This window comes from Sus scrofa, chromosome 7 (assembly GCF_054392235.1).
Source record: "Sus scrofa isolate SSC_HxYL_T2T_F1_AM1 chromosome 7, Sscrofa_HxYL_maternal_Yorkshire_Landrace_v2.0, whole genome shotgun sequence".
In the NCBI taxonomy this organism is placed as follows: Eukaryota; Metazoa; Chordata; class Mammalia; order Artiodactyla; family Suidae; genus Sus; species Sus scrofa.
In genome coordinates, this window is record NC_139389.1 from 41024074 (window position 1) to 41036267 (window position 12194).

General features: G+C 51.6%; 1 protein-coding gene across 15 annotated transcripts in view; it reads right to left on the reverse strand.

Annotated features, from left to right (window-relative positions):
- The window catches only part of CPNE5 (copine 5), a 112641-nt gene that overhangs the window by 51218 nt on the left and 49229 nt on the right, over nucleotides 1–12194 (reverse strand). For all 15 annotated transcript variants that reach the window (XR_014810004.1, XR_014810000.1, XR_014810003.1 and 12 more), the window contains one exon: nucleotides 3670–3773. Coding sequence is in view for 10 of the 15 variants with exons in the window: in XM_084967919.1 (XP_084824045.1) it covers nucleotides 3670–3773 (104 nt within the window). In the remaining 5 variants the exon portion in view is untranslated. The remainder of the gene's footprint in view (nucleotides 1–3669; nucleotides 3774–12194) is intronic.

The following is a 12194-nucleotide window of genomic DNA, read 5'->3' on the forward strand; positions in this document are numbered from 1 at the left end:
AACTGAAAGTGCAGAGTTGGCTTCATCCCAGCTAAGCCCCAATCCAGCACCCCTGCCCACCCCCCATGCCATGCCTGGCTGGCCCTATTCCAGAAGCCTATCCTACTCCACGGAGGGGGGAGCCCAGGGGGAGTATAGGGCAGGGACTGTCCCTGGAGACTTTTCTGCCTTAGCCCAGCTACCTTCTGGCTTGGAAAGGCCACCCAGGAAAGCGCCCAGGCCCCACCCGAGCCCACACAGCCTGTGCCATTTCTTCTCTGGCAATTTTCAAGTCAAAATGTCATTCCTGTCACTGCGGCTCAGTGTTCCTCTTCTGTGCTCCTTCTCGCCCACCCGCTGGAGTGTGAGGTACACGTGGGAGACTTCCCCACACACCCCAGAGCTGGTGAGGAGGACAGGGATGGGGATGGGAAGAGGAGGGGCCACGGCTGCCCTTAGCTGGGGCCAGAAGGGGAGCCTGGGGTGGGTGGTGGGGTGGCAGGGGGGAGGATCAGGAGCAGCAACTGTCGGTGAGGGGAGGGAGATCCGACCGCCCAGAGGCCCTGACTTCCCATCTGGAAGCATCACACAGACCTGCCCTGGACCCTCCCAGCCTCCCCACTGCCCACTTCTTTGGAGCCACTGCCTTCTCTCATGCCTCTCCCTTGCCAGCCAAACTTCCTGACCAGGGCTTCTAAGCTATTATATTCTCATTTCTCCTCCATGTCTTTCTTCCTGAGCTCTGTGTGGTTGGCTTTCTGTTCAGACTCTTGCCTGAAACCACTTTCTTTAAGCTCCCTCTAGCCCCCAGTCACGGAACCCACAAGCCCCTCAGACTCCCTGATGCACCTGCTGTGCGAGATGAGGCCCTAGCGTGGAAATGACCTTTGCAGTCATTTCCCGGCTCAACTCCTTTCGACACACACTTGGGGCAGCGTGTGGGGGAGTATACACCAAGAAGGTTACACAGATGTGGGTTTTGGTCCCAGGACCACAGCTGGCAGCTATGCAGCCCTGGGCAAGTGACTGGGCCTCCCAAAACCGTGACTAACGCTGCCAGGCCCCCTGTTCTAATAACTGGGGTTAACTCATGTAATCTTCCCGGCTTTCCCTCGAGGGAGATGTTCTGATTATCCCCATCACACACACCAAGAAAGTGAGCCTCAGAGGTAGTGCTGCACAGTCAGGAATGACAGCCACTAGCCACCCGTGGCTATTTACATTCAAATTAACTAAGAGGAAATGAAATGAGAGATTCAGTTTCTCCCGCGCACTAGGCCCTTTCCAGGGCTCAGCAGCTGTGTGTACCTAATGGCGATCACAGGGGACAGTGAGATACAGAACCTTTCCACCTCCCAGAAAGTTCCATGGGGTTGGAGACGCCGAGTGTGACACAGCTCATAATTGTCCTGGTTCTCCATCACCACACTCCTGCTCCCAGACGGGTGATTCTGATTGAAGAGGACAAGGTCTGCGCGGTGCCAGGAGCACATGGCTGCTCTGTGGCTGTTTCCTTCCATGGCCCTCCCGGCGTGGCAGGCGTGACACTTCACTCCCCGCACCCCTCTGGATCGGTTTCTCCAGCTGCCTTCGGTGTGTACCCCCCCACCTCCCCCGACCCGAGCCCATGCTTCAAGGGAAACTTGCCCCCCAGTAAACCTCCGTGGCCTCCCTCATCTGACCAGCGCCTTTGCCACTGTCAACACTTGGGGAACCCGTGGCTCCACTGACAGGAGGGGGCTGTGACCGCAGTCCCTGCCCAGGCTCTGCTGCGCCAGGTCTTGGACTGTCCTTCGGCCCGGTCCTCCCCTCCCCGCGCCCTCCCCTGCCTACCACACCCCCCCGCCCTGCAGCACAGCTCGCTTTTGCGCAGCACCTCCCACCTGCTCACCGTGTCAGTCACGAGTCTCTCCCTCTCCCCCGCCCCCTCCTCATCCATCCTACACATCTCTCTGCTAGAATAATCACTGGCAAACACTCCGCCACACACCCATCTCCTGCTCCGCCACCAGAATCCCCGCCTCCAGCTGGCCAGCCGGCCCTCACCTCGGACACAAGCCCGGGGTGGCCCCTCTGGGGGCGGGGGGCCCGCGTGGACATTTCCGTGGGTGCCCAGAACATCACTCAGGCCTCTTCCTCCCTCCCTCGAGTGGAGTTGAAGTCAACAAGAATTATTTAAAGAAATCCTGCTAGGAGTCCTTTGGTGAGACAAAGAATCCTTTTGTTATGCAAATGATCATACCTAATTCCCTTTGTTTTGTACGTTCAGGCTTAAAAATCAGTTTTCCCCGGAACTGAAACACCCCTCCTCTCTATTTCTGCCCTGCCCCCCAACACAGACAGACAGACAGACAGACAGACAGACACACACACACACACACACACACACACACACACAGGATTTCAGATTCTGGGGGACTTTGGGAGGCCTCCCAGCCCTCTGCTCAGGGCACACTTGCTTTGCACACGCTATTTCTCTAGCCTGTTATTCTTCCTGGCTCCTCCTCCCCCACCCCCCACCCCTGTGGACCCATTTTCTTCCTCTCCTTCAAAATCTGCTTCCTAGTGCCCCTTCTCCAGCAGCGTTTCTCTAATTAACCTCCCTGGCCCCATCACTTCCTTATTCTGCAAATTCCAGCCATAAGTGGCCAAAGCCTCCCAGAGCTGTGGTGCTTAAAGAGACTATGGAGACCACCTAATCCAAACAGATTATTTTACTGATGAGAAAACAGGCCCAGAGAGGGAGCATCCTTGCCTGGGGTCACACAACAGATTGGTGGAGAGGACCTAGGTCCCCAGACCCTCAACCTAGAATCTGTGTACATGGCTGACCTACATTCGCCAAATGAGTGGTGTGTCTTTCCATCATATTGTGGGTGGCGTCCAGATTAGGGAGAGGACAGAGGGAAATGGGGCTTCAAAGATGTGAGGGGGGAGTTCCTGTTGTGGCTCAACAGTCAATGGACCCGGCTAGCATCCACGAGGGTATGGGTTCAATCCCTGGCCTCACTCAGTGGGTTAAGGATCCGGCATTGCCATGAGCTGTGGTGTAGGTCGAAGATGCAGCTCAGATCCCGAGTTGCTGTGGCTGTGGTGTGGGCCGGTGGCTAGAGCTCTAGCTCTAATTGGACCCCTAGCCTGGGAACCTTCATGTGTCGCAGGTGTAGCCCTAAAAAGACAAAAGACAAAAAAAAAAGAAAAAAAATATGTGAAGGGTTTTGAATGAAGCCTTTGGCAGAGTGTGGAGCCATTTGGGGAAAAGGTCCGAATTTGCCACACTGAGTGTGATATCGTGGGGGAATGTGTGGTCTCAGGGTGTCAGGAGGCTGTGGGTGGGTGAGGGTGAGGCTTAGAGACAGGGGTGAAGGAATGGGTTCTCAGAGGGGCTCTCGTTCCCACCTTTGCCCTGTTTTTGCCCACTCCCTCCATCTCTGACGTGCTGAGCACCCACCATTGCTAAGACCCTCAGGATGATGCTGTGGGCTCAGAAGCTGCCCCTACCCCACCCCCCAGCCCCATCTGTGAGGCCAGGGTGCTACCTGGAGCCCCTGCCTTTCCCAGAGCCCCTGCCATCTCTAGAGCAGGGGCCCCAGGGCAGCCCCAGGGCAGCCCCAGGAGGAGATGGCCCGGGCCACCCCGCCTGGCAAGTTGCCACCTTCCACCCCCGATCCTGTGCCCCTGCAAACTCACGTTCCGTCCTCATTGCTTCGGTAGAACACCAAGAAGGGGTCAGACTTCCCAAAGAAATCCTTCTTGTCCAGCTTGTTTGCACAGAACTGCATCGTGGCGACATCCTGGTGGGAGGGAGGGAGAACAGGGGTGTGAGGCGGCAGGAGGCTGGAGAGGGCCCCGGTCCCTGTGGGAGCACAGCTCCAGGGCCTGAGGATTCTGGGCACCAAGGCAGTTAGAAAGGGCAGCGTCTCACCCGTGCCCCACACCAGGCGCCAGGCCCTGAGCCAATACTCATTTCATCTTTCAACAACTCCCCTGCTGGCAGGTCTGGCGGAACAGCTGGGCAGCGAAGCAGGTGAGGTCTGGACCCGACCTCAGTTTGAATCCTGGCTCTACCACTCATAGCTGTGTGACTGGGCAAGGGAGGTAACTCTTAGAGCCTCAGTTTCCCCTCTATAACCTTAGCTGATCACAGTACACACCTCAGAGGACTGTGATGAGGTGGAATGAGACCACGTGTGCAGTTTGGAGCAGAGCGCAGGCCCACGTTGCACCCACGTGGTCAAAGTTCGCACACATGGTGCCACCATCATTTTACTGAGTGGTTCAGGGAGGGGAAATGACTAACCCCAGCCACTCTGAGCTTGGTCACCGAACCCCAGAGCCTGTGGGGTCCACATGGCCTACATTCCCTTACACGTCTGTGTGGCTCCTGGAGGACGTTCAAGCATAAGCATCATTTTCACAGGCACTGACTCACAAGAGGTCCAATTAATTCTGAGGCAGATGAGCTGGGTCACAAGCCCCCCATTTTATAGCTGATGGGCCCAAGGCTCAGAGTGGGGAGTGACCCCCACAAGTTCACCAAACAGAGCCCCGGGTTTCTCACAACCGCTGATCAGCTCACTGCCCAGGCTGACCACACACTCAGCCCAAGAGCCCGAGGAACCCCTGGTGAGGGCCCCGACTCTCACACGGCCCCTCCTCTCTTGCTGGCTGTGGCCAACGGAGGGATAATGCCCCCAGGTCTTCCTCCCCGCTCATCCCCCTGTGGTCTCTTCGACCTGAAAGCTCTGCTTCCTGACAAATCAACTGCCAATGGACCAGAGCCCAGGGCCCTTTCGATAGTTCCTGGAGCCTGGCCTGCCTTCCAGGGCCAGAGCCTGTCTGGGAAGTCACCCAGGTCTCCACGCTGTGCCCTTCGGGGGAAAGAGGGATGCTGGAGATCAGTGTCCCACAGCCCATGAGAATCAAAAGGGTGGCAGAGTCAAAGATGCAACGTCCCACAGATTGAAGTACATGGTCAAAGGTTGGGGCAATGGGGACAGTATACTGCTTAAGAATTTGGTCTCTGGAGCCAGGTTGCATCCCCTGTGAGCGTGTGGCCTAAAGCAAGTCACCCACCCTCTCTGTGTTCAGTTTCCTCATCTGTAAAATGAGGGTACAGGCAAGGCCTACCTCATAGACTTGTTGTGAGGATGAAATGAGTTAGTGTAAGGACAGTGCTGAGAACAGCATATGGCGCACACAGCTGTGTGTGTAAAAGCTATTATGCGGGTTCGGCTATTTCTACCCCTGCCCCCCACCCCCCACCAGAGTGTGTGGCCTCTGTCCCTGCTGGACTCCCACCTCTACCACCTCCCACGCCTTCCCTCAAGGACAACAGCAAACGCAGAGCATTCTTCCACTCGCTCGCTCATTCATTCAACAAACATTTATTAGATGCCATCTCTGTGGGCCAGTCACTTCGCTCAGTGCTTTACAGCTTTATCCTATTTAGTCCTTGGAATAATCCTTTGCTGCTTTTTATTGAGGAAGCTGGAGGTCAGAGAAGCTAGGTAACCTGCCCAAGACAACCAGCTGGTAAACAATGAGAGGAAATTCAACATGTATGAGCTCAATGAGATTTCAAAGCCATGCCTCTTCCAGCACAGACCACACTACAGTTTGAGAGGCCTGCTTCCCTCTGTCTTTATAATTATTGATTTTAGAGTCCCTGTTGTGGCTCAGCGGGTTAAGAGTCTGGCATTGCTGCAAGCTGCAGTGTAGATCACAGATGCGGCTCGGATCCGCCATTGCTGTGGCTATGGCGTGTGTGGCATGTGGCGTGTGGCTGTGACCGTGAGCCTGGGAACTTCCATATACTGCAGGTGCAGCTGTGAAAAAAAGAAAGAAAAAAAAAAAGAATCACTGATTTCTTTGGACTTGGGGCAGGGCTGGACTCCGGTGAGCCTGGGCTGGAAAAGTCCCCTGAAGGGAGGTCCTGAGGGGCGGTGCTGGGACACAGCGACCAGCACACGGAGCCGCCCAGGTAATGATGGCTTTTTCATGTCCCTCACCATCGCTTGCCTGAGAGGAACAAGGAGGTGGGATTGGGAGCTTCCAAGGCCTAGGAGCCCCAGGAATCTGAGAACCTCTCAAGAAACCTAAGGCCTCAACCTGGAAGGGAGAATGGCTGACTTACTGAGCACTTGCTCCATGCTCAGCACTGTTAGGCTTTTCCCGTTACATACATTGTTTCACTGAATCCTCATTACAACTGTATGAAGTAACTCTTCGAGTGTCCCCATCTTATAGATGAGGAAACTGAGGCTTTTAGAGGTTTTCATATGCCCAAGATCACACAGACATGGTAACCCAGGCAGTTAGACTTCAGGGCTTTCTCTCACACCGTCCCAGAAAGATCTCTAGCCTTCTAAGCCCATTCCAAGCAGTTGCTCTCTCCTCAGGAGAAAGTTCCAACCCTACCCCATGCTGCAGGGAGGGAGAACTTTATTTTTTTTTTCTTTTTAGGGCCACACCTGCAGCATATGGAAGTTCCCGGACTAGGGGTTGAATCAGAGCTGTGGCTGCCGGCCTACACCACAGGCATAGCAATGCCAGATCCGAGCCACATCTGAGAGCTACACCACAGCTCACGGCAATGCTGGATCCTTAACCCACTGAGCAAGGCCAGAGATCGAACCCACAACCTCATGAATAGTAGTTGGGCTCATTACCACTGAGCCATAGTTGGAACTCCCAGAAGGAGCACTTTAAATGCCTCTCTGGAGACTTCTATCCCAAGGTCTAGAAGAAGGCCTACAACCTGATGGGCTCCTTACAACACTGGCTATGTAACTTGTGGGACCCAGTGCAGAGGGAAAAATGGAACAATAATACCCTCTATGAGCCCCTTCAGAAGACTAAGGAAGACGGTGCATGTTGGGTACCAGTCCACAGTGCCTAGCAGAGAACAGCTAAGGAGTTCCCTGGTGGCCTAGTGGTTAAGGACTTGGTGTTGTCACCACTGTGGCTAGGGTTTGATACTTGGCCTTGGAACTTCCTCATGTGGCAAAAAAAAAGACTGGGAGTCAACACCTGCAGAGTACGACCTACTACTGGGCTGACCCATACGAAACAGCCAATGTTCGGTTAGCGTTTATCTATGATAAGTACTTTTGTTATTCCCATTTTTTCTTTTTTAGGGCTGCATATGGAAGTTTCCAGGCTAGGGTTTGAATCAGAGCTGCAGCTGCAGGCCTATGCCTTAGCCACAGTAATGCCAGATCCCAAGACATATTTGCGACCTATGCCACAGCTTGAGGCAATGCTGGATCCTTAACCACTGAGCAGGGCCAGGGATTGAAACTTTATCTTCATGGTTATCAGTTGGGTTCTTATCCCACAGAGCCACAATGGGAACTCCCTGTTATTCTCATTTTAAAGCTGAGGAAACTGAGGCACAGAGAGGTTAACTGGGAAGCCACAAAACTAGTAAGAGGAGAAGCTGGGATTGAAACAAGACTGTCTGGCTCCAAAGATTTTTTTTTTTTAATTAAAAAAAATTTTTTTTTTCTCCTCTATTTCTTTGGGCCACTCCTGCGGCATATGGAGGTTCCCAGGCTAGGGGTCGAATCTGAGCTGTAGCCACTGGCCTACGCCAGAGCCACAGCAACGCAGGATCCGAGCCGCGTCTGCAACCTACACCACGGCTCACAGCAATGCCGGATCGTTAACCCACTGAGCAAGGGCAGGGACCGAACCTGCAACCTCATGGTTCCTAGTCGGATTCGTTAACCACTGCGCCATGACGGGAACTCCTGGCTCCAAAGATTAATAAAGAATCACACCCCTAGACCAACCAGCTACAATAACTGAGATTCCAAATGATGACCCTGAATCATCAAGATAAGTTTAATTATGTTCTGCAACCTCAGTTTGAGAAGTCAGAGAAGTGTGAAATCCATTTTAGAAAGAACTCCTCTGTGCAAACTAGTTAAATTAAAAAAAAAAAAAAAAAGGCTCCAAAATTCATCTGACTGTAAAAATCCCCCAGTAAGCCACACACCATTCCCCCCATCCCCACCCCCCACCCTCCATGGCATATCTCTGTGAGGCATTGCTGGGCTTATTTACTTGTTCAACCTGATCTGTCCTCCCTTGCACCAACTAGACCTGGGCCCATTCGGCAAAAGCCCATCATGATAAACTGTATCAGGCTATTGTTGCTCCATGGGCATGAGACAGAGCTTCAGAGAGCCTTCTAGGCTGTAATCAAGACCAGCTTCCTATTGGGTGTGCAGCCCCTGGGGAGCCCTTGACTTTCTTTTGAAGGTGGCTCTGAGTTATGTCAACAGTCAAATTTTACTAAACTTTTTTTTTTTTGTCTTTTTAGGGCTGCACCTGCGGCACATGGACGTTCCCAGGCTAGGGGTTGAATCGAAGCTGCAGCTGCAGGCCTGCACCACAGCCACAGCAACTCAGGATCCAAGCCGTGTCTGTAACCTGCACCACAGCTCATGGCAACCCTGGATCCTTAAACCACTGAGTGAGGCCAGGGATCAAACCTGCGTCCTTGTGGATGCTAGTCAGACAGAACTCCATAGTTACTAAGCTTTGACCATTCCCCTTAAATAAGGGTTAATGAAGGAATCAACCTTTGATCTACCTGTGACCCCAGGAAGAGTCTGGGGGAGTGGCAATAAAATGCACCAGATCAGCAGGATTAGAGAGCAGCAAATTCTGGCTGAGGGTCAGAAGCCCTGCTGTTTGGCACCCTCAGCCTGAGAATGGGGCTCTCCAAGCACATGAAATGCCTTTTCCAAACCAGAAGCATCTCTGGAATCAACTGCACAGAAGATAAAGCAACTCCTGCAATATATAATTTTCTGCAATTTCTGCCTTTTCACCCTATCTTTTAAAAAAACATATTAAGTTCTTCTAAAACAGCAGAATTGCTTCAATTTGCATCTTTCCGCATGTTAATCAGGCTGCTGGGGAGACCACAGCAAAGAGCCTTTCTCTCTGGGGTGGTGGCCTGGCCCACTCTAGCATGTTAGCCCCCCACTGACCCAGGAGAGGGCCATGTAGGTCAGAGGTCAGGCCCAGAGGTCGGCAGGTGGGCTGAAGGCTGGGAGACAGTAGTGGCACCCCAGAGGGGAGACTGCAAAGCTGCTCTGGCTTGGACCTCGCCAGCAGCCCCCAGGGTCAGAGCAAGGATAGGCAAGGGCAAAATTTAAGGGACTCCAAAAATCTTAGTCATCAAAATAAAGATTTTATTTTGTTTTATTCTATTTATTTACTTTTGGCTGCACCCAAGGCATGAGGAAGTTCCTGGGCCAGGGATAAAACCCATGCCATGGGAGTGACCTGAGCTGCTATGGTGACAACATCAGATCCTTAACCCACCGAGCCACAAGAGGACGCCTCAAAACAAAGACGTTTTAATGTGATATTTAAAATATCAAAATCAATGCAAAAATCCATGATACATCAAATCAAAGATTTAAATAAGGAGTTCCCACTGTGGCACAATAGGATCAGTGGTGTCTCTCTGGTGTTCTATTCCCTGTCTGGCACAGCAGGTTAAAGAATCCAGGGTTGCCACAGCTACAGCTTAGATCTGATCCCTGGCCTGGAAACTCCACATGCCTCAGAGTGGCAAAAACAAAAAAACAAAAAACACCCCACCAGGTAAAGCGATTTTACAAATGAAGAAACTGAGGTACAGAAAGGTTAAGTAACTTGCCCAGGCTCATATATGGGTTTGATCCCTGGCCTGGGAACTTCCACATGCTGTAAATGCAGCCCCCCAAAAATAATAATAATCATTAGCTCTGAAATTGAGCACTCCCGCAGAAGGGAACACAGCTCAGAGGTGGAGGTGATTCTGTGATGGTGACCTCTGGGAGGGCTTCTATATTCACAGAGGGGCCCAGAAGCAAGAGTCCTGGGGTGCAGGCATTCAGGGACAGCAGCAGAAACCTCATGGGCTGGCGTTTATTCTAACCCAGACGGTGGTCTAGGCCTGTCTTAGACATTGAGTGTAATAACCACGTGGAGGTCAAGCAGGTTTCCACTGCTGTCTTAATGACCAACTTCTTGAGCAATCCAATCAGTTGTGTACCTTGATTTGGTCATTCAGAGTCTGAAAACCCCAGATTGACCATTTTTCCTCCCACTCCTTGAGCCTCCGTGAGCCTGGGATACTAATCAAAGTCCATCAACTAAAGTTCAAAGGAAAATGGAACGATTCCGCTGTGAGGATGTTCACGGCAGTATTAAGTATATTGTTTCCTAGAAAAGAGTGAATGTAATAAATTTTGATGCCTCCATCCAAGGGAGGAGTGACCTGAGGCAGGCCACTTCCACCTCTCTGAGTGACCCTGGGTCACTCACTCCTGCCCTGCCCCCGGGGCCCCGTGGTGACAATCAAATAGACTATAAACATGATAGTCTCAGGCAATCCTGAGGATGATACAAATATTGGTCAGTGTTACACAGAATAATAATTGCCTTACTGCTGAGCACAATGAATTCTTGGGTGTTTCAGAGGCCCTTCAGGATATAAAGCTCATCTCTGTCAACAGCAAGTATTACAGAATAACATTTGGGATCCAATTCTGATTGTTGGAACTTTCTTGGTATTTAAATTCTAGATGAGCAGGGCTTTTCTATAACCCATCAAAGCACGAGGATGACCCAACGGAGTCCACTCTAATCCATTGCTGGTCCCTGCCTGCTCACATCCTCCCCAAGGATGAAGGGCGGGTATGTCTACTTTGACAGAATATATTCAGGAAGCCCTGCTCTGATGAAAAACCATCGCTCAGACCCCACCTTCTTCCTTTGATCCTCCCACTGAATGCTGGAACCACAGAAGCAAAGCCGTGCAGATGTAATTATTTTAATTCAGCCAGATGCTGGGAATTAGTCTCTTTTCCTTTGCAAATATTCTAGGGAAAGACAGAACTCAGCCAAAGATGCCCCCCTCCCCCAAAGAAAAGGAGCTGACAATCTCAAGTGGAAGGGAGGGAGACCCCGCCCCCCACTGGCTCTGAAACAGTTTAAATCAAAGAAACTGCTGCCGTCCCTGGATGGAGGAGGGGAGGAGAGGAGGGGGGAAGGAGGGGGAGGGGGAAGGGGAGTCTAATGGGTATAAAAGGCAGACTGTTGCCCAATCCTGGAGAACTAGACCCATAGCAGCACCTAGCATTGTCTAGAGCTTCAGAATTTCCAAAGCACTTTCACTTGTATTACTTTATTTAATTATAAACTTGGGAGGGAGTCACCAGCTGAGCTAGAAGCGTGGGGGAGCAGGCTGAATTTAGGTTCCCCGGGAATTCAGATTCAGTCTTTCCCAGACGCCCACTAGGAACTGGCCCCTGTCAGGCACGGTCGCCTTCACCATCTCCTCTAATCTTCACAGCAGCCCTACCAGTCCCAGCACACAGGCGGGGAAACTGAAGCTCAGGAAGCGGGAACCCAAGATCTCGTCTACATGTCGGCTGGGTTCTCTCCCTTTTCTGAACTCCAGTAGTGTCCAGATCGCCAGCATATACGGATGTAGGAGTTTTCATCATGAGCCTGAACATTGGGTTTGTGCTTCCTAGTCATCTGATCACAGCTTCATGCCGGAGCCTCTGGGTCACCTACTGCACGTCACGCCCTCTGCTGGGTGTCTACGTGGGGGAGGTTTAGTCCTGTGGTCAAGTTCCTCCAGACCCTCAGTAGGTAAACAGACCCGTGGAGAAACCAGATTGAGCAGTTGTGTTGGAGCTGATTTAGTCACTGCTATACCACCCTGTCCTATCAATTCTGTGCCTTCTTCTCCAACCAGAAGCCCATGAAAGCAAAATTTGGGACACTACAGCCTAGGTGTTAAAGACCTTGGATCTAGGACCAGACTGCCTGGGTTACAATCTCTTCTACTCAGTGGCTGTGTGACCTTGGGCAGGTCCCTTAACCTCTCTGTAAAATGGGGACCATAATACATGAGATGCTACAATATATAATACATCATACTACGTATTACATTACATATTATAGGACATCAGATAAATAAACCAATACTGTAAACCACTTAGCACAGTGTGTTGCTCAGTTAATGTCAACTAACAATTTAAACCTCCATATGTACCAGCCATTCTCAAAGTAAGAACTGGAAACCCCCATGGGAGCCCATGAGGCCAAAGCTATTTTCATAATAACGCTGGTAAGACATGGAATTTTCTAGAAATTATCCAACAGTGATAGCATAACAGATTGACTGCAGAGGCAGA